The sequence below is a fragment of the Cetorhinus maximus genome, chromosome 15 (assembly GCF_964194155.1).
Source record: "Cetorhinus maximus chromosome 15, sCetMax3.hap1.1, whole genome shotgun sequence".
Lineage (NCBI taxonomy): Eukaryota > Metazoa > Chordata > Chondrichthyes > Lamniformes > Cetorhinidae > Cetorhinus > Cetorhinus maximus.
In genome coordinates, this window is record NC_135893.1 from 48,128,637 (window position 1) to 48,146,969 (window position 18,333).

The 18,333-nt window shown below is 44.5% G+C and overlaps 1 protein-coding gene across 10 annotated transcripts in view; it reads left to right on the forward strand.

The window, feature by feature from the left end:
• Positions 1-18,333, forward strand: part of rhbdf1a (rhomboid 5 homolog 1a (Drosophila)) — a 351,324-nt gene that overhangs the window by 236,922 nt on the left and 96,069 nt on the right. For 5 of the 10 annotated variants that reach the window (XM_078558344.1, XM_078558345.1, XM_078558343.1 and 2 more), the window contains one exon: positions 7,368-7,472. The exons of 4 other annotated variants lie outside the window; for them this stretch is intronic. In XM_078558344.1, coding sequence (XP_078414470.1) covers positions 7,368-7,472 — 105 coding nt within the window. Of the gene's footprint in view, positions 1-7,367; positions 7,473-7,531; positions 8,759-18,333 lie in introns of those variants that run through there. One more of the 10 variants, XM_078558351.1, reaches the window with a different exon arrangement.

The window sequence follows — 18,333 nt, forward strand, 5'->3', positions numbered from 1 at the left end:
TAAGTGATAAATCATCACTGTAGGAGATAACGTACTGTTTTCACAGTTTAATCTGGAATTTACTTTGCTTCACTAGTCCAATATTTTGTGCACTTTTTACAAAAAAGCAGAAACATTTCATTGTACAACAAGTATGAAGTAAAAGAACATGGCAGGAATGCAGAAAAGATGGTTTAGGTTCATTTTTGGGGAAAGAGCAGTCGTCGCATACACAGCCTGAGTACCTGAGATGCAAAAGTCTCCCAAAGTTAGACATCGGGCCTCATTTTAATGATTGCAGTGAACTGCCTCACCAGCAGCAGGCATCAGCCAAGCCCAGCCTGGGAGTGCAGCACAGTGGATGAGGCCCTCAGGAGAGCCATGGAGCTGAGAAGCATTTCTGCTTCTGCCCACCCTGAGCTCGAAAGCAAAGAATGTTTTTTTTTTTAAAAAAAACTTACATTTCTGTTGAAAATGTGAACTTTAAGGACCACTGTTTAGGCAACATAAGGAACCAAAAGATTGGGTAGAGAAGGTTCCACGCTGATGATTTGGAAGGGTTCTTAAACTGGTGTTTAGCCCCCTCAGTAACATAGTCAAGGAATTAGTTCCTGTTTAAGGTGGTAGCCTGAGCGCCATGAAGTATTGCTTTTCCAATACAGCAGCACCCACGATGCAGGCAGAGTTGAAGCATGATGGGGGAAGATTTATCATTGTAGAAATTGTATCAACTTTCAATCTAATAAAACCCGCCATCATTAATCATGGGGCTGGGAGTTTTATATTGAATTAACTTGCCACTTCGAGCTATAACATTTATCCACAAAAATGCACTCACTTTCACAGATGCTCAAAGAAACGTTAACTTGAAGTTAACTGTTAGTACGTTGAGAAATTACTTGTCGTTAAGGAAATAATTTATTTGAGGTAGGCTTAACAGCTTACGTGTGTACGTTACTGATATCGAGTTTCATTGATGATGTTGTCATGTTGTCAGAAATGTGTTGAAGAAACAAACCTCAAATGAAGTGTCCCCGGTGATTATTGTCAAATGTTAAATGCCTACATATTGCAAGACCAATAACAACCTTTATTTCAGCAGCTAATACACAGCATGCAATCCTTCATATTAATTGAGCTATCATTATCAATTCAGATATTTCACTGTTTCGAAATAAGGATCCCAAATGATTTGTGCTGTATTCCGCCGCTGTTGATGGAGATTCAAGTCTGTTTTTCAAAATAAAATAGATTATTGTTCAGTTACAATTGCATTTATCAATATTGTTTGTCAAATAATCGCACTTATTTTTTCCAAAATCAGTAAAACACATTGGGGATTAAATTAGATAGCCCCCAAAAATGGGTGCAGTGATCACGATGTGATCACAATTAACCAGTGCCCACTGTTTGAAATGCAGGAAGTGTTCCGGGCCTCTTTTCACAGATGGTTAGAATTTGGAGGAAAATACAGTTTGTTACCATGCTTTATGGAATGATGGGCATGAAAAGAGAGAGGCAGAAAATAAAATGGCTGTGAAATTAAAGTGGGAGGTGAGCCAGCTTTGGAAACCTGACATCTCTGCTCAGATCGTAGTTTTTATTTCCAATCATTCCATCCAAATAATTACCAATGTGGTTCTGGACTATCTAAAATACATAAACTGTAAGATTATGCACCACTGATTATAACATCATAGCAAAACATTCTCATGTTATAGTTTAAAGAATAAAAGGAAGAAAAACTTGCATTTGTAAGGACCTGATTTTTTAACTCCATGTAAGTGAACTGGTTTTGATTGAGTTAAAATCGCGACCATAGTGTCTCACAGGACAATTCAGAGCTTCACATTCAGTAAATAACCTTTAAAGCTCAGTCATAATTGAACATAGCAAAAGGGCCTTGGGGTCAGTTTTCACATTTAGCATTTTGTCTCTTAAATTTTCATAAGGATTGAATATAAATTATGTACAAAGAACAAAGAAAAGTACAGCACAGGAACAGGCCCTTCAGCCCTCCAAGCTTGCGCCGATCATATTGCCTGTCAAACTAAAACATTTTGCACTTTCGGGGTCCGTATCCCTCTATTCCCATCCTATTCATGTATTTGTCAAGCTGCCTCTTAAACACCACTATCGTACCTGCTTCCACCACCTCCTCTGGCAGCGAATTCCAGACACTCACTACCCTCTGTGTAAAAAAACTTGCCCCGCACATCTCCTCTAAAGTTTTCTCCTCTCACCTTAAATCTATGTCCCCTAGTAATTGACTCTTCCACCCTGGGAAAAAGCTTCTGACTATCTAAAATAAAATGGCCGTGAAATTAAAGTGGGAGATGAGCCAGCTTTGGAAACCCGATATCTCTGCTCAGCTCTTAGTTTTTATTTCTAATCATGTAGTTTCTAATCAAATGTAGTTCAAATAGAACAAGTAAATAGCACACAAACAGAGATATCAAAAAAAGTGAAAATCATCCAGGAGAAGCAGTTAACAAACTGCACAAGGTGCATGTCTGCAGTGCAGTAACAGTGCGATGAATAATTTGCTCATGAACATGCCTGGGCATATCTGCTTGGAACAACTATACCAATGTACAGCTGTTAAGCCACAAAATTGCAGCTTTGGGTGGATCCATGAGTAAATGTCTGACTGACTGTTTTGTGTTGTAAGAGTATGGGTGGGCTCAGTGCATGTGGCTTATTCTCGATCGATTCAAATTCAACCTCCAATTTCCCTTCAGGAGATTCAGTCTTGTCTACACGACAGGACTACAGTCACCTCTCCTTACACAGTCAATCTTCTATCCAATTCAAAAAGAATTTTGGCTAGTTATCATGAGTATACCCTTGAAAAATACAACTGTACAGTATCTGTTCCTTCCAATGTTTCTGATGGGAGGTGGCAATTTGGAGATAAACTAGATTCCTTCACACAAACACATTCAATTTCATTTAACTTGCATTGACAAAAGTTACTACTTTTTAAAAATATTACTTTTCTGTCAGTATGCTCTTTTTTTCTTTGTCACTGAATCCTCGCTGGGTATTTCTGTGGATGCAAGTTGCTCCCTGGTACCTCACCCAATTGATGAGCATTCATGTAATTTTCGACAGGGAATGTTGGCAGGCCATTATTTGACTATAAAGTCTACCATAGCTGAACACAATCCTCTCATATAAACATGCAAATTTCCAGCAGGAAAAACTGAGTGAAGATCAGGAGCTCTAACCCAGGAATACCAGCTCCAATTGTGGTATCTATTCTGCAACCTTAGCTGCGATCAGCTAACCCAGCAATCAAACCTGCTACCTTGTTGGTCCACAAAGATAACTTCGCTAAACTTTCGCAGTGACCTTTAAATTGTTGCTCAATTTATCTGCAAAACTTGCTCTTTTCATACCCCAGCCTTGCAGGACAGTTGTCAAAAAAAGAAGACATTTCGGGGCCGTGAAGAGGCCCACAGTTGTATGGATGGGCAGAATTCAGTGTCCTGCTCCAAGGTGAGTTTGGTGGCAGCAGAGGGGCGTTTATTCAGGCAGTGGTGAGTGGGGAACCTGCCGCCTTCCTGCCTCTGCCCTGATTAATCCGGGGCAGGGAGGCTCATGGGCAGCCTTTCCATCACACCGCCAATTGGGGCCCTTAGGCTGCTGGCATTCACCCAGTGGCATGCGGGAAGCCGGAGAAGCAAACCTGTGGTCTCCTGGGGTAGGCAGGGTCATCCCTCATTCAGAGTTACTCGACGCCTGATCGAGGGTTCCAGTATCGGGACGTGTGGGAGGGGTTGGGGATGTGCTGCTGACAGCCATCTCCCTTCCCTTGCTGCTCACTCCCCAATTCCGACTCCACAGCCCCTATCCTGCCATCACTCACCTGTGGCCTGAGCCCCTTGGTGATCCTGGACCTCTGGTGGGTGCACTACCAGTAGCTTCCACTGCCTCCCTGGTGGCACTGCTGAGCAATGCACATCAGAATGCCTTTGGATTTGCCAGCAGCTCTCAGGGGGGCAGGGGAGGGAGGAGAGAGAGAGAGGGTGGGGAGATTTCCACCCCCAGAGTCCTTGATCCCGGCGAAGGCCCACCGCAGCCTAGTTAAGTGCCTAAGAGACACATAATATGGTGGGCCTTCTTGAAAGATGGTGACGCGGGTGCCTCGCTGGCTCTCTAGCTGGTGGGCGAAGTCCCCCTCCCACCCACCGTTGCCTACATTAAATTCCACCCAATGTCTCCTATTTCAGCTAGGAAGCTTTGATTTGCATCAAAGAATGTCACTTCAGGAAAACTTTAGCCGATGTTGCCATTGTTTTTTAAAGATAGACTGAAGCACCACTTGTATGTCTAGACAAAGGAATCCTTGTGAGGAAGGGGAAGTTTGATTACATGCCAGATATTTGTGTTTGTGTTGGTTGCGTAGATTCACTTGTGTGAAAAACCGGTTTTGCTTTGTCTTATCCTGTTTGGGTCGCGAAGACAAAGTGCCAAAGCCACACTCATTGGCTTCAGTTAAACATCAGGATAGGTTTATGTCGATCTGCAAGACCAGACTCCTTGTAACTAACTACTAAACTGTAACCCAGTGAGCAAGAGTCAAGGATGTCCTTATAATCACAAAGGATTTGATTGCATTTAGGAAGAAATCTCTGGGAAGTTTAAGCGAAATTGGATAAATAGTTTCATCATTTCCTAACTATGTCTCATATCGCAACAAGGGGAAACAGTTTCTCTCATCTCACTAGATCTGTTTTCAGTTCTGTTTTGGAAGGAAATGCTGTGTGATGGGGGCCTGGCATATTTACTCAGAGGCATCTGTCCCTCTGGTCTGCAGGAAGAGATCTTTGATGGTAAATTTTCAAAAGGAGCGGTTGTACCATTTTACTTTACCAATCTGCTAAACATTTAAATTAGTATCATCTCTCTTTACCCCTCTTCTGTAAACTGTATAAATATATTCATTCTATTCTTTCTGACTTCCAGTTGTTTACCCGTGAATTTGCTGACAGTAATGAAAGGTTGTGGGAGTTTGCGATGATGTAGGAATTTTTAGATCTAATTCCATTCCTCCTCTACACAGGGATTTTAAAATAACCCTTTCTTGTGCTCAACTTGCAAGTATTTATCATTTTGAAATATTTTGGTATCATTCCTGAACAAGAGTTTGTTTGGAGCTGTTGATAATGATCATTGAGATATATTCCTCATGAGTGAATTTTAACAAATTATTTGCGATAAAGTGTATTTATGTTCCAAACAACCAACATCGGCCCTGACAATGGTGAACTACTCACTTCAATGCATTGGATGCTTGTTTGTCATTGTATAGAGGCCTGTAACATGCCTGAGGTACCCAACGCACCCACATTCAACGAGGCAGTTCAAAGATGGCTGGGAGCCTGTGCATCACTTGTATGCAAGGTTGATTGTTAGGCTCCTGAAGAAGTAAAATTTATGGAGGGTCATCCCACAGTGTGACAGGAGCACCACAGCAGTACCCCAGATGCATAGCATCTGTTTTAACCACGCACTGAAGACAAGAATGCCACTATATAAAGGAAACCTACCCACTGCCTTGCTTGCTCAGTTGCCAGCTCTCCTGTAGTGCCTGGTGACCGTCCATGATGTGAAATTGCCCAGGGAAGAACAGGCAGCAGGCTCTGGGCTCATGGCATTTCCTAAGCACTGTTTCTCCAAGCTCAGAGACTGGGGCTTCGACAGCTGGAGAAGAGCAGCTGGCTGAGCACCAGAAAATGAATCAAGTGAGCTGAATTTTTCCATTACCTCGTGAGCTTTTTGTGATAACCGAGCTTACGGCAAAATGGTAGTTTTTTTTTAATGGTTACTCCAGCAACTCCTCCACAAAACTGCTGGCAATAAGTGGGAAGTTTTTTGTGGGGTCAGGAGGAGCTTCTAACTCCTCTCCATACAATTCCCGAAATTGGCAACACAGCAGGGCATCCTGCCCTGATTCCCTTACAAGCAGCAAAAGACCCCAATTTAAATATTTTAATATTGCTCCTCCTCGTTTTGAGCTGACCTGTTGACCACTCAAAGTGTTGTCTAAAGTGTCATGAAAATATAATATTTTTCATAATATTATTGAGGTTTATTGTAAAGGTAGGTTGATAGTGAGGTTTGGATTAGTTTCTCCATGTGAGGTTGTGTGTTTGGGGGGGGGGTGGGCGTTAATTGAATTGCAGACAGCCAGTCTGAAGCTTTTGATGTATCAAAAGAGAAGCTAGGTTTGAAATGCTAAATATGTAAACATGGCTGAAGTTTTAGAATGTGAGCTGTGAAGAATATTTGCATTTTTAGATAAACCAGAGTATGAACTTCAAAGAGATGGTAAGGTGTTACACCTAGCCAACAGAGACTAAGCCAAACAGCGTGTTAATTTTCCCAAAGATTACTGCTAATATGAGTACTATGAAAGATTTATATTATGGAAAAAGTAAAGTTGCAAAGACATATTGGGGCAATGGAATTTACGTTAAAAAGAGAGAAACCTGTATAAAGGAGATGAGGTTATGTGTAAGAAGAAGAAATTCTAAGATCTTACAAGTGTGAAAAGTCTCCAGTCTCTATATACCAAGCTGCTGTCTCCAGGAACCAAAGCTAAGAGAATTCACTTTGAATATCACTGTCCAGCGTATTGTGCGTTCTTTCTGGGTCTGTTGAAATTTATTTGTTTTTACTGTTGCCTTAATGGAGATGTAACTGGAAGTCAGATTAATTAGGGGAACTAGGAGTTTTCATAGTAGTAATTTGTAGACTTATGTATCTGTTTAAAATCGTTTCCTCTGTTTATAAATGTTTAATTTAGTTTTGTAAAAAAACCGCTAAGACTCGGTGGACTTATTTCTACTGAATTCAAGGCACGCGTCTCGAAATAAATATACAAGTTACAAAACAGTTGTGGCAGCTGTTTCAAGTTTCGCCATGGGATTTGAATAGCTCAGCATTTACCATCTGCTGTGCCATAACAAAAGAATAAGTGAATTCTGATAGAACTAGCCCATGCCCTGTATTAGTAGTAAAGCTGACACTTAATGCTTTATGGCACAGAGAAAATGGACTAAATGTACTTGTTGCAAAAAAGCTTTGCATTCCTAAAAGTGAAGGAAGCACACTTTGGTGACACAAGGTAAAGGCCTCTCCAGTTAGGGCATTGGCAGCTTGAGTACTGTTTTAGAATTGTTTAACCAGTTTGTCAACTTAAGTCTTATATTTTTTTAGCTACAATATTGTAACACATTGTCTGAAATGTTTAAAAAAAAATCTGTTTAAGTATACAATTTATTGCAATGAATGAGTTAAATCTGTGGTTTCCATTGTTTTCTCCTTAAATGTATCTATCTTTCCTTCTTTTTGCTCCACTTTGCCTTTCCTGCCAACAGGAGGGTACGGTTTGAAAGAATTAACACAATGCCCATAAAAGGTCACAGAGCTGGTAGGAGGCCACCGAAAAGGCACCAGTCTTTCTCTGCCAGATCTTTGCTGAGGTACCTGCAATGTTTGTGCTCGATGTGTGCAGCATGCGTGCAGCAACACTAGTTTAGAAAAGCTGTGTTTACACGTCAACAGCATTTCATATCTTGTGATTTTATGCACAGAACAATTAGGCAAAATTATTCCTCCTATAATTTATGCACGAGGTCTGTATTATTTATCACCACTCTTTAAATGGCAACAGCATACAGAACGAAAAGGCAATGTTTACAGTTGTGGCAGTCTTTGTGATGTGTTGTAATGCATATTGTGTGAAGGACGTGCAATGTTTCCTGATCTATTCTAACCGTAACATTTTTAACATGGGCTGTGCAAAAATGATGGGGAGTAGAATGTAACCGAGCTCTAATGTAAGCTGCATCCTTTCACATAAGTTAAACTGAAAATTTGTATCACATGCAATCTTATTAAATCCTCAAAAAAGCACAATATTCATTGAAAGGTGTGCAGTAACATATACATTCTTTAACATTGAAGCAGTGTGCAACACATTTGGATTTGGAATAGTTAATAGATATTTTGCCATTTGAAGTGTTATTGAATGGTATTGTCATATTTCTGAGGTTTTTAATAGCCAGCAGTTTTGCATGTGGGATAGTTTTGGGCACACGTTTTATTTTTGCTCTTTGAAGACCTGGTTGCTTTTAGACCTTGAATGAACATGATTAAACATGCAGCCGTGGAGTAGGATCTGAGCACTTACAGAGTTGTTCAGATCCTGCAAATAAACCGTTAAGAATCTTCAATCGGAAGGAGGAAAGAATGACCAGAACTCCCTGCTTTTTTGCCACATTTGCATTTTGTTAATCAAATGACTGCACGTGTGCATGAACTTTTTGACACCTGTGTTAAAAGCATGAATGCATTGGTTAAATGGCCCTTTGTTTTTACCACAAAAATCTGTGGCATGCAAGACAGAAAGGAACCATGTGACTAGCCAGGCGGGCCTTGCCTCTTTTCACATATGTTTTGCTATCTCTGAACCAAAAGAGGCCAGCTCTTTTATAGCTGCCGCCCTCAAACGTCACATGCAGTTACTCTTCTGATGTCTGGTTAAAGAATCGTCCTAGAACAACTGGAATAGAGAGCAGCAGAACTAAAAACAAGGATACTCTAAATGGGAATCAGCTAGGGAAAATATGTGAATTGATGTTAAGTCTTGTTGTGAAGTATAGCTCGATGACTAAAGACATTTTAACCAAAAAAAAAAATAAAGTAAGAAGTTGGACAAGTCATGACATCTTTAGTGAGCTGGCATGCTGTCCCTAATACTGAGCAGGTACTGTAAATTACATCGGTTTACTTTGTGTTTATTTAAAAAGTCACTTATGTTCATTAAATGTGTAAACACCAAACATTTCACTGCCTGTTGCATTCTGGTTTAAGTGGGTGATCTTGTTTGCATTCTATATTTTACCTGGGGTATGACTGTCTTTATACCTGCTCATTCTTGTTTGTTATTTCATGAATGATTGTGCTATTTTAATCACTGATTTAATGACAAAATAGATTTTTTGATTAAATAGACAGCCTGAATGCTTGTACCAGCAGCAGGGACCGGTCCTGGATCTGCACCAGCAGCAGAGGCCGGTCCTGGATCTGCACCAGCAGCAGAGGCCGGTCCTGGATCTGCACCAGCAGAAGAGGCCGATCCTGGATCTGCACCAGCAGCAGAGGCCGGTCCTGGATCTGCACCAGCAGCCGGTCCTGGATCTGCACCAGCAGCAGGGGCCGGCCCTGGATCTGCACCAGCAGCCGGTCCTGGATCTGCACCAGCAGCAGGGGCCGGCCCTGGATCTGCACCAGCAGCAGGGGCCGGTCCTGGATCTGCAGCAGCAGCAGGGGCCGGCCCTGGATCTGCAGCAGCAGCAGGGGCCGGCCCTGGATCTGCACCAGCAGCAGGGGCCGGTCCTGGATCTGCACCAGCAGCAGGGGCCGGTCCTGGATCTGCACCAGCAGCAGGGGCCGGTCCTGGATCTGCACCAGCAGCAGAGGCCGGTCCTGGATCTGCACCAGCAGCAGAGGCCGGTCCTGGATCTGCACCAGCAGCAGAGGCCGGTCCTGGATCTGCAGCAGCAGCAGAGGCCGGTCCTGGATCTGCACCAGCAGCAGAGGCCGGTCCTGGATCTGCACCAGCAGCAGGGGCCGGTCCTGGATCTGCAGCAGCAGCATGGGCCGGTCCTGGATCTGCAGCAGCAGCAGGGGCCGGTCCTGGATCTGCAGCAGCAGCAGGGGCCGGTCCTGGATCTGCAGCAGCAGCAGGGGCCGGTCCTGGATCTGCACCAGCAGGAGGGGCCGGTCCTGGATCTGCACCAGCAGCAGGGGCCGGTCCTGGATCTGCAGCAGCAGCAGGGGCCGGTCCTGGATCTGCACCGGCAGCAGGGGCCGGTCCTGGATCTGCACCGGCAGCAGGGACCGGCCCTGGATCTGCACCGGCAGCAGGGACCGGTCCTGGATCTGCACCGGCAGCAGGGACCGGTCCTGGATTCAGACCGGCAGCCGGGACCGGCCCTGGATTCAGACCGGCAGCAGGGACCGGTCCTGGATCTGCACCGGCAGCAGGGACCGGTCCTGGATTCAGACCGGCAGCAGGGACCGGCCCTGGATTCAGACCGGCAGCAGGGACCGGCCCTGGATTCAGACCGGCAGCAGGGACCGGCCCTGGATTCAGACCGGCAGCAGGGACCGGCCCTGGATTCAGACCGGCAGCCGGGACCGGCCCTGGATTCAGACCAGCAGCCGGGACCGGCCCTGGATTCAGACCAGCATCACATCTTTCTAACCAGCGGCTCTCTAACAATTGTTTTTGTTCCTTTGTTGTCTGTTTGTTCAATGCTACATTGTCAAAAGTTCAAGTCATTTAATGATCAACAATTGAAAACGGTTGTTTTAATGAGAGTTATAAAATTTAGCACAGCAAATGTACAATACTTCTGTAGATTGTAAATAAAATAATAGAAATGAGCGTCGAATAGTTTTGCAAACTCTTATAAGCAAAGTAACCGTGCTATAATGCCATTGTGAGTTTTTGTTCTGCCAATTTCCACCTCAGGATGATGACACTTTGCTCAGGTAAAGCTATCCCAGTGCCAGGTGCCATCCATTACCTTACAGTGACCATTATTCATTTGGCAAGCAGTTAGGCCATGAGAAGCTTTATAGCAGAGGCTCCGAGCCTGCCTCTATGATCAATGGACAGCCACATACCAGGACTGCTGACAGAAATCACTGACCAGGAACAGGGCTCCTGTCTGATTTTTCCACCCCTCACTCAGGAATACTGAGGCTAATTGATTGAAACAGGAATCTCCTCTGAGTTTGTGGTTTAGCTTGTCACTGGATAAAACTTTCAGGCCATTACTACATTAGTAGTTATTATGTAATTTTAATATTGTTATTAGTATAACGGGGTTCTTGTTACTCTGTTTACCTGTATAATTTTAATGGTGTGAAAACCGAATTGTCTCTCCTTGCATATTTAATTCACTGTGAACTCATTCACAGCTCAGCTGGGCTGTGTTTACACTTAACAATTGTTTCCACTAGAGACAGATGTTCAAGTGTTCAAAACAAAAACAGAATCACCTGGAAAAACTCAGCAGGTCCGGCAGCATCGGCGGAGAAGAAATCAGTCAACGTTTCGAGCCTTCATGGCCCTTCGGCAGAACTGAAGCATAGTTAGAAGAAGGGAGAAATATAAATTGGTTTAAGGTGGGTGGGGGGGCGGGGTGGGGGGGAGAGACACATTGAGGGTGTGGTGATTGTGGAGATGAGCAGATAATCAAAAGATGTCACAGACAAAAGGGTCAAAGAGGTGTCGAAGGTGGTGACATTTGTCTGAGAAAAGTGCTAATTAAGAATGGAAGACAGGATATTCAAGGTACAGCTCTAGTGGGGGTGGGGTGGAAAGACTAACAAGGTTTTAGTTTAGATTTAAAAATAACGGAAATAGGTGGGGAAAGAAGAATCTATATAAATTATTGAAAAAAAAAGGGGGGGGTGTGGGGATGGGGGGAGGGGGAGTTTAAGATCTAAAGTTGTTGAATTCAATATTCAGCCCAGAAGGCTGTAAAGTGCCTAGTCGGAAGATGAGGTGCTGTTCCTCCAGTTTGCGTTGGGCTTCACTGGAACAATGCAGCAAGCCAAGGACAGACATGTGGGCAAGAGAGCAGGGTGGAGTGTTAAAATGGCAAGCGACAGGGAGGTTTGGGTCTTTCTTGCGGACAGACCGCAGGTGTTCCGCAAAACGGTCGCCCAGTTTGCGTTTGGTCTCTCCAATGTAGAAGAGACCGCATTGGGAGCAACGAATGCAGTAGACTAAGTTAGGGGAAATGCAAGTGAAATGCTGCTTCACTTGAAAGGAGTGTTTGGGCCCTCGGACGGTGAGGAGAGAGGAAGTGAAAGGGCAGGTGTTGCATCTTCTGCGTGGGCATGGGGAGGTGCCATAAGTGGGGGTTGAGGAGTAGGGGGTGATGGAGGAGTGGACCAGGGTGTCCCGGAGGGAACGATCCCTACGGAATGCCGTCAGGGGGGGTGAAGGGAAGATGTGTTTGGTGGTGGCATCATGCTGGAGTTGGCGAAAATGGCGGAGGATGATCCTTTGAATGCGGAGGCTGGTGGGGTGATAAGTGAGGACAAGGGGGACCCTATCATGTTTCTGGGAAGGAGGAGAAGGCGTGAGGGAGGATGCGCGGGATATGGGCCGGACACGGTTGAGGGCCCTGTCAACGACCGTGGATGGAAAACCTCGGTTAAGGAAGAAGGAGGACATGTCAGAGGAGCTGTTTTTGAAGGTAGCGTAATCAGAACAGATGCGACGGAGGCGAAGGAACTGAGAGAACGGGATGGAGTCTTTACAAGAAGCGGGGTGTGAGGAGCTGTAGTCGAGGTAGCTGTGGGAGTCGGTAGGCTTGTAATGGATATTGGTGGACAGTCTATCATCAGAAATTGAGACAGAGAGGTCAAGGAAGGGAAGAGAAGTGCCAGAGATGGACCATGTGAAGATGATGGAGGGGTGGAGATTGGAAGCAAAATTAATAAATTTTTCCGGGTCCCGACGAGAGCATGAAGCAGCACCGAAGTAATCATCGATGTACCGGAGAAAGAGTTGTGGGAGGGGGCCGGAGTAGGACTGGAACAAGGAATGTTCCACATACCCCATAAAGAGACAGGCATAGCCCCAGCTATGCCTGTCTCTTTATGGGGTATGTGGAACATTCCTTGTTCCAGTCCTACTCCGGCCCCCTCCCACAACTCTTTCTCCGGTACATCGATGATTACTTCGGTGCTGCTTCATGCTCTCGTCGGGACCCGGAAAAATTTATTAATTTTGCTTCCAATCTCCACCCCTCCATCATCTTCACATGGTCCATCTCTGACACTTCTCTTCCCTTCCTTGACCTCTCTGTCTCAATTTCTGATGATAGACTGTCCACCAATATCCATTACAAGCCTACCGACTCCCACAGCTACCTCGACTACAGCTCCTCACACCCCGCTTCTTGTAAAGACTCCATCCCGTTCTCTCAGTTCCTTCGCCTCCGTCGCATCTGTTCTGATGACGCTACCTTCAAAAATAGCTCCTCTGACATGTCCTCCTTCTTCCTTAACCGAGGTTTTCCATCCACGGTCGTTGACAGGGCCCTCAACCGTGTCCGGCCCATATCCCGCGCATCCTCCCTCACGCCTTCTCCTCCTTCCCAGAAACATGATAGGGTCCCCCTTGTCCTCACTTATCACCCCACCAGCCTCCGCATTCAAAGGATCATCCTCCGCCATTTTCGCCAACTCCAGCATGATGCCACCACCAAACACATTTTCCCTTCACCCCCCCTGACGGCATTCCGCAGGGATCGTTCCCTCCGGGACACTCTGGTCCACTCCTCCATCACCCCCTACTCCTCAACCCCCACTTATGGCACCTCCCCATGCCCACGCAGAAGATGCAACACCTGCCCCTTCACTTCCTCTCTCCTCACCGTCCGAGGGCCCAAACACTCCTTTCAAGTGAAGCAGCATTTCACTTGCATTTCCCCTAACTTAGTCTACTGCATTCGTTGCTCCCAATGCGGTCTCCTCTACATTGGAGAGACCAAACGCAAACTGGGCGACCGTTTTGCGGAACACCTGCGGTCTGTCCGCAAGAAAGACCCAAACCTCCCTGTCGCTTGCCATTTTAACACTCCACCCTGCTCTCTTGCCCACATGTCTGTCCTTGGCTTGCTGCATTGTTCCAGTGAAGCCCAACGCAAACTGGAGGAACAGCACCTCATCTTCCGACTAGGCACTTTACAGCCTTCTGGGCTGAATATTGAATTCAACAACTTTAGATCTTAAACTCCCCCTCCCCCCATCCCCACCCCCCCCTTTTTTTTTCAATAATTTATATAGATTCTTCTTTCCCCACCTATTTCCGTTATTTTTAAATCTAAACTAAAACCTTGTTAGTCTTTCCACCCCACCCCCACTAGAGCTGTACTTTGAATATCCTGTCTTCCATTCTTAATTAGCACTTTTCTCAGACAAATGTCACCACCTTCGACACCTCTTTGACCCTTTTGTCTGTGACATCTTTTGATTATCTGCTCATCTCCACAATCACCACACCCTCAATGTCTCTCTCTCCCCCCCCACCCCCCCCACCCACCTTAAACCAATTTATATTTCTCCCTTCTTCTAACTATGCTTCAGTTTTGCCGAAGGGCCATGAAGGCTCGAAACGTTGACTGATTTCTTCTCCGCTGATGCTGCCGGACCTGCTGAGTTTTTCCAGGTGATTCTGTTTTTGTTTTGGATTTCCAGCATCTGCAGTAGCTTTTAGCTTTTTGTTTTTATGTTCAAGTGTTCACCCTATTGACATGATGGGGCAGTTGTTAGAGCCCAGGGGCAGTACAGGAGAGCGCTCACAGTTCAAATGGGTGAGTTGTAGTCTTCAAGTTTCTGATTTTAGACCTTCCGCAATGTTAAGGGGACAAGATTTCTGCAGGGCAGCCATGTAAACCGCACAGTGCTGTTATGTATAGGTGACCTGATATTCTCAGTTCACCTGTGCCCAGAATAAAGTGGTCACGAACAGCATCCAGTGTTTTTTTAATATATTATTTCACAGGATATGGCTGGGCCAGCATTTATTTTCCATCCCTAATTGCCCTTGCGAGGGTGGTGGTGAGCTGCCATCTTGAACTGCTGTAGCCCATATGGCCTAGATACACCCACAGTGCTGTAGGGAGGGGATTCCAGGATTTTTAGCCATTAATTGAAGTCAGGATGGTGTGTGGCTTGAAGGGGAATTGCAGGTAGTGGTGTTTGCTGTTTATAGAATTTTACATCTGGCATCGCAAGAACAAACTACCTCCTGAAGTCGCTATCAGAGTGGATGGGGGCACTAGGACCATCTCAGTCACATTACAATGTTGCTGGAGTTTGGCTGCTGCTAGTTGCTGCACTGTTATATAAATATAGCATTAATCTCAAATTGCTGCTGTTAAATGAATATCTCTGCTTTCTTCCGCCAGTGTTCCCTCACGCAACTACTCCCACTTTGTTCCCTCTTAAAGCAACTTATTTTCGCTGGGGCACAATGCAGACTGTCAGGTGACAATAGTCCTCCAGTACCTTGCTCAAGTAGTTCACACATTCATCATAATGTGAACCTAATGTTGCCAACAAACTGTTGAACTACAAAGTGCTCCATCTAATCAGCGCGCAGAGTTTTCAGCAGGGATGCCTGGATAACGTTAGAAATAAGAAACTGGCTGACTTATTCTCTAATATATTTCTGCCTAGCTCAGGGACATGAGAGCCAATTAGCACTGCACCCACACGTTCCCATCCCCCACCCCCCCATCCCGGGCAACATACCCACACCCACCCTCCAATCCAATCCAAGATTCAGACTGGCAAACAACACAGAATGGGAATTGAATTTGTGAGCTTCCTGTCATGCCCCTCATATACAGTGGTTACTGAGCTGCCATTACAAAGCTACCCTGTTGGAACATGTCTCTATAAGTCATCACATCATAATCATTTCGTGTAACATCATATGGTCTCTTTTAAAACCCAGTACTTAACTTCACAATGGGAACAGAGGAGTAGGTCATTCAGCCCATCGAGCCTGCTCTGCCATTCAGTTAGTTCATGGCTGATCATCTAGCTCGGCACCACTTTCCTGTACCATCCCCATATCCCTTGATGTCATTAGTATCCAGAAATCTATCGATTTCTGTCTTGAACATGCTCAATGACTGAGCTTCCGCAATCCTCTGGGTTAGAGAATTCCAAAGATTCACCACCCTCTGAGTGAAATAAATTCCTCCTCATCTGTCTTAAATGGCCTGCCCCTTGTTCTGAAGCTGTGCCCCCTGATTCCAGACTCACCAGTCAAGGAAAACACCCTACCCACATCTGTCACACCATGTAAGAATTTTGTAGGTATCAATGAGATCACCTCTCATTCTTAGAAACTCTAGAAAGTATAGCCCAGTTTCCTCAATCTCCCCTCAAAAGAAATCCTGCCCCAGACTAAACCGCAGGGATTAGTCTGGTGAACCTCTATTGTACTCCCTCTGTGACAAGTATATCCTTCCTTAGATAAGGAGACCAAAACTGTACACAATATTCCAGGTGTGGTCTCACCAAGGATCTATACGATTGCAGCAAGACATCTTTGCTCCTGTACTCAAATCCCCTTGTCATGAAGTCCAACATACCATTTGTCTTCCTAATTGCCTGCTGCACCTACATGTTAGCTTTCAGTGACTTATTGACGAGGACACCCAGGTCCCTTTGGACATCAACACTTCCCAATCTCTCACCATTTAAGAAATGCTCTGCATTTCTGTTTTTCCTGCTGAAGTGGTTAACTTCACACTTGTGCCAAGAACAAGCACTCCTATGATTTTTCATACTTTAAATGGTCTTTTTTTAGGTCAGAATGAAAGTTTATACCATGCTGTATGTGCCTGGAAATGTATCACAGTATCTTTACAGTGCAGAAGGAGGCCATTTGGCCCATCGATTCTGCACTGGCGCTCTGAAAGAGCATTCCACCTAGTCCCACACCTCTACCTTATCCTTGTAACCTTGCACATTTTTTCTTTTAAGGTAGCAATCTAATTCCCTTTTGAATACCTCGATCGAACCTGCCTCCACCGCTATTTCAGGAAGTTTGTTCCGGACTCCAACCACCTTCTGAGTGAAAAAATTTTTCCTTACATCGCATTTACTCCTTTTGCCAATTATTTTGAATCTGTGCCCTTTAGTTCTTGATGTTCTCTTGAGTGGGAACAGTTTATCACTATTTACCCTGTCCATATCCCTCAGGATCTTGAATACCTCTATCAAATCTCCTCTCAGCTGCCTTTTCCTCAATGCAAAAAGTCCCAACCTCTACAACCTATCCTCATAGCTACAGTTCCTCATCCCCGAAATCATTCTTGCAAATCTCCTCTGTACTCTCTCCAATGCCTTCACATCCTTCCTCAAGGATGGCGCCCAGAACTGGACACAGTACTCCAGATGAGGCCTAACTAGTGTCTTATACAGTTCAACATGACCTCCTTACTCTTGTATTCAATGCCTCTGTTAATAAGGCCTAAGAAACAATATGCTTTATTAACTGCTCTCTCAACATTCCCTGTGTCCCTTCACTTTCTTTGGAGGCACTCCCTTTATTTTATACTATCTCTCCATATTCTTCCCACCAAAATGAATCACCTCACACTTCTCTGCATTGAACTTCTTTTGCCACTTGTCTGTCCAATCCATCAACATGCCTATGTCCTTTTCAAGTTCAAGACTATCCTCATCACAGTTGACAATCTTCGTATCATCTGCAAATTTTGAAATGATGCCTTGCACACCACAGTCTAGGTCATTAATATATATCAGGAAGAGCAAGGGTCCCAATACTGACCCCTGGGGAACTCCACTACAAACCTTCCTCCAATCTGAAAAACAACCATTTATCAGTACTCTCTGTTTCCTGTCACTCAGCCAATTTCTTACCTAAGTGCCTACTTTCCCTTTTATTCCATGACTAGAATTTTGCAAGTCTGTTGTGTGGCACTGTATCAAATGCGTTTTGAAAATCCGTATACACCACATCAAGGGTGTTTGCCTTATCAACCTTCTCTGTTACCTCCTCAAAAAACTCCAAGTTAGTTAAACATGATTTTCCCTTAAATAACTTCACTTCCTTTTTAAAAACAAAATTAAACATGTTAAACAGATACACTCTAAAATATTGCAGGTTTGGTGCTAGATTTATCAGGGTTATTTCACTCCTAATAATTCATCTGGGATTCTCATTTTAAAACCAAGGTGTAGTGGGTCCCGTGGCTTTCCTTAATTATTCTGCACTTGTCCAAGTGATAATGATTTTATCCCATACTGTAGTTTCCAGAAGTTTCTCTACCACTGAGGTCAAACTGACTGGTCTATAGTTGCTTTATCCTTGCACTCCTTTTTGAACAAGGATGTAACTAGTTCTCCAGTCTTCTGGCACATCCCCTGTGTCTAAGGAAGACTGGAAGAGTATCACTAGTGCCTCTGCAATTTCCACTCTCACTTCCCTCAGTACCCTTGGATGCATCTCATCCAGTCCTGGTACCTTACCTATTTGAAGTAAAGTTAGCCTTTCCAACACCTCCTTCCTCTCAATTGTAAGTTCTTCTAGTGTACCAGTTACTTCCCCTCTCACCTTGGCCTGGATAGCAAGTTCTTCCTTTTTACAGACAGATGCAAAGTACTCGTTCAACACCTCTGCCATTTCTCCACCCTCCACATGCAAGTCCCCTTTGTTTGTCCCTAATCGGCCCTACTCTTTCTTTTACCATCCTTTTATTATTTACA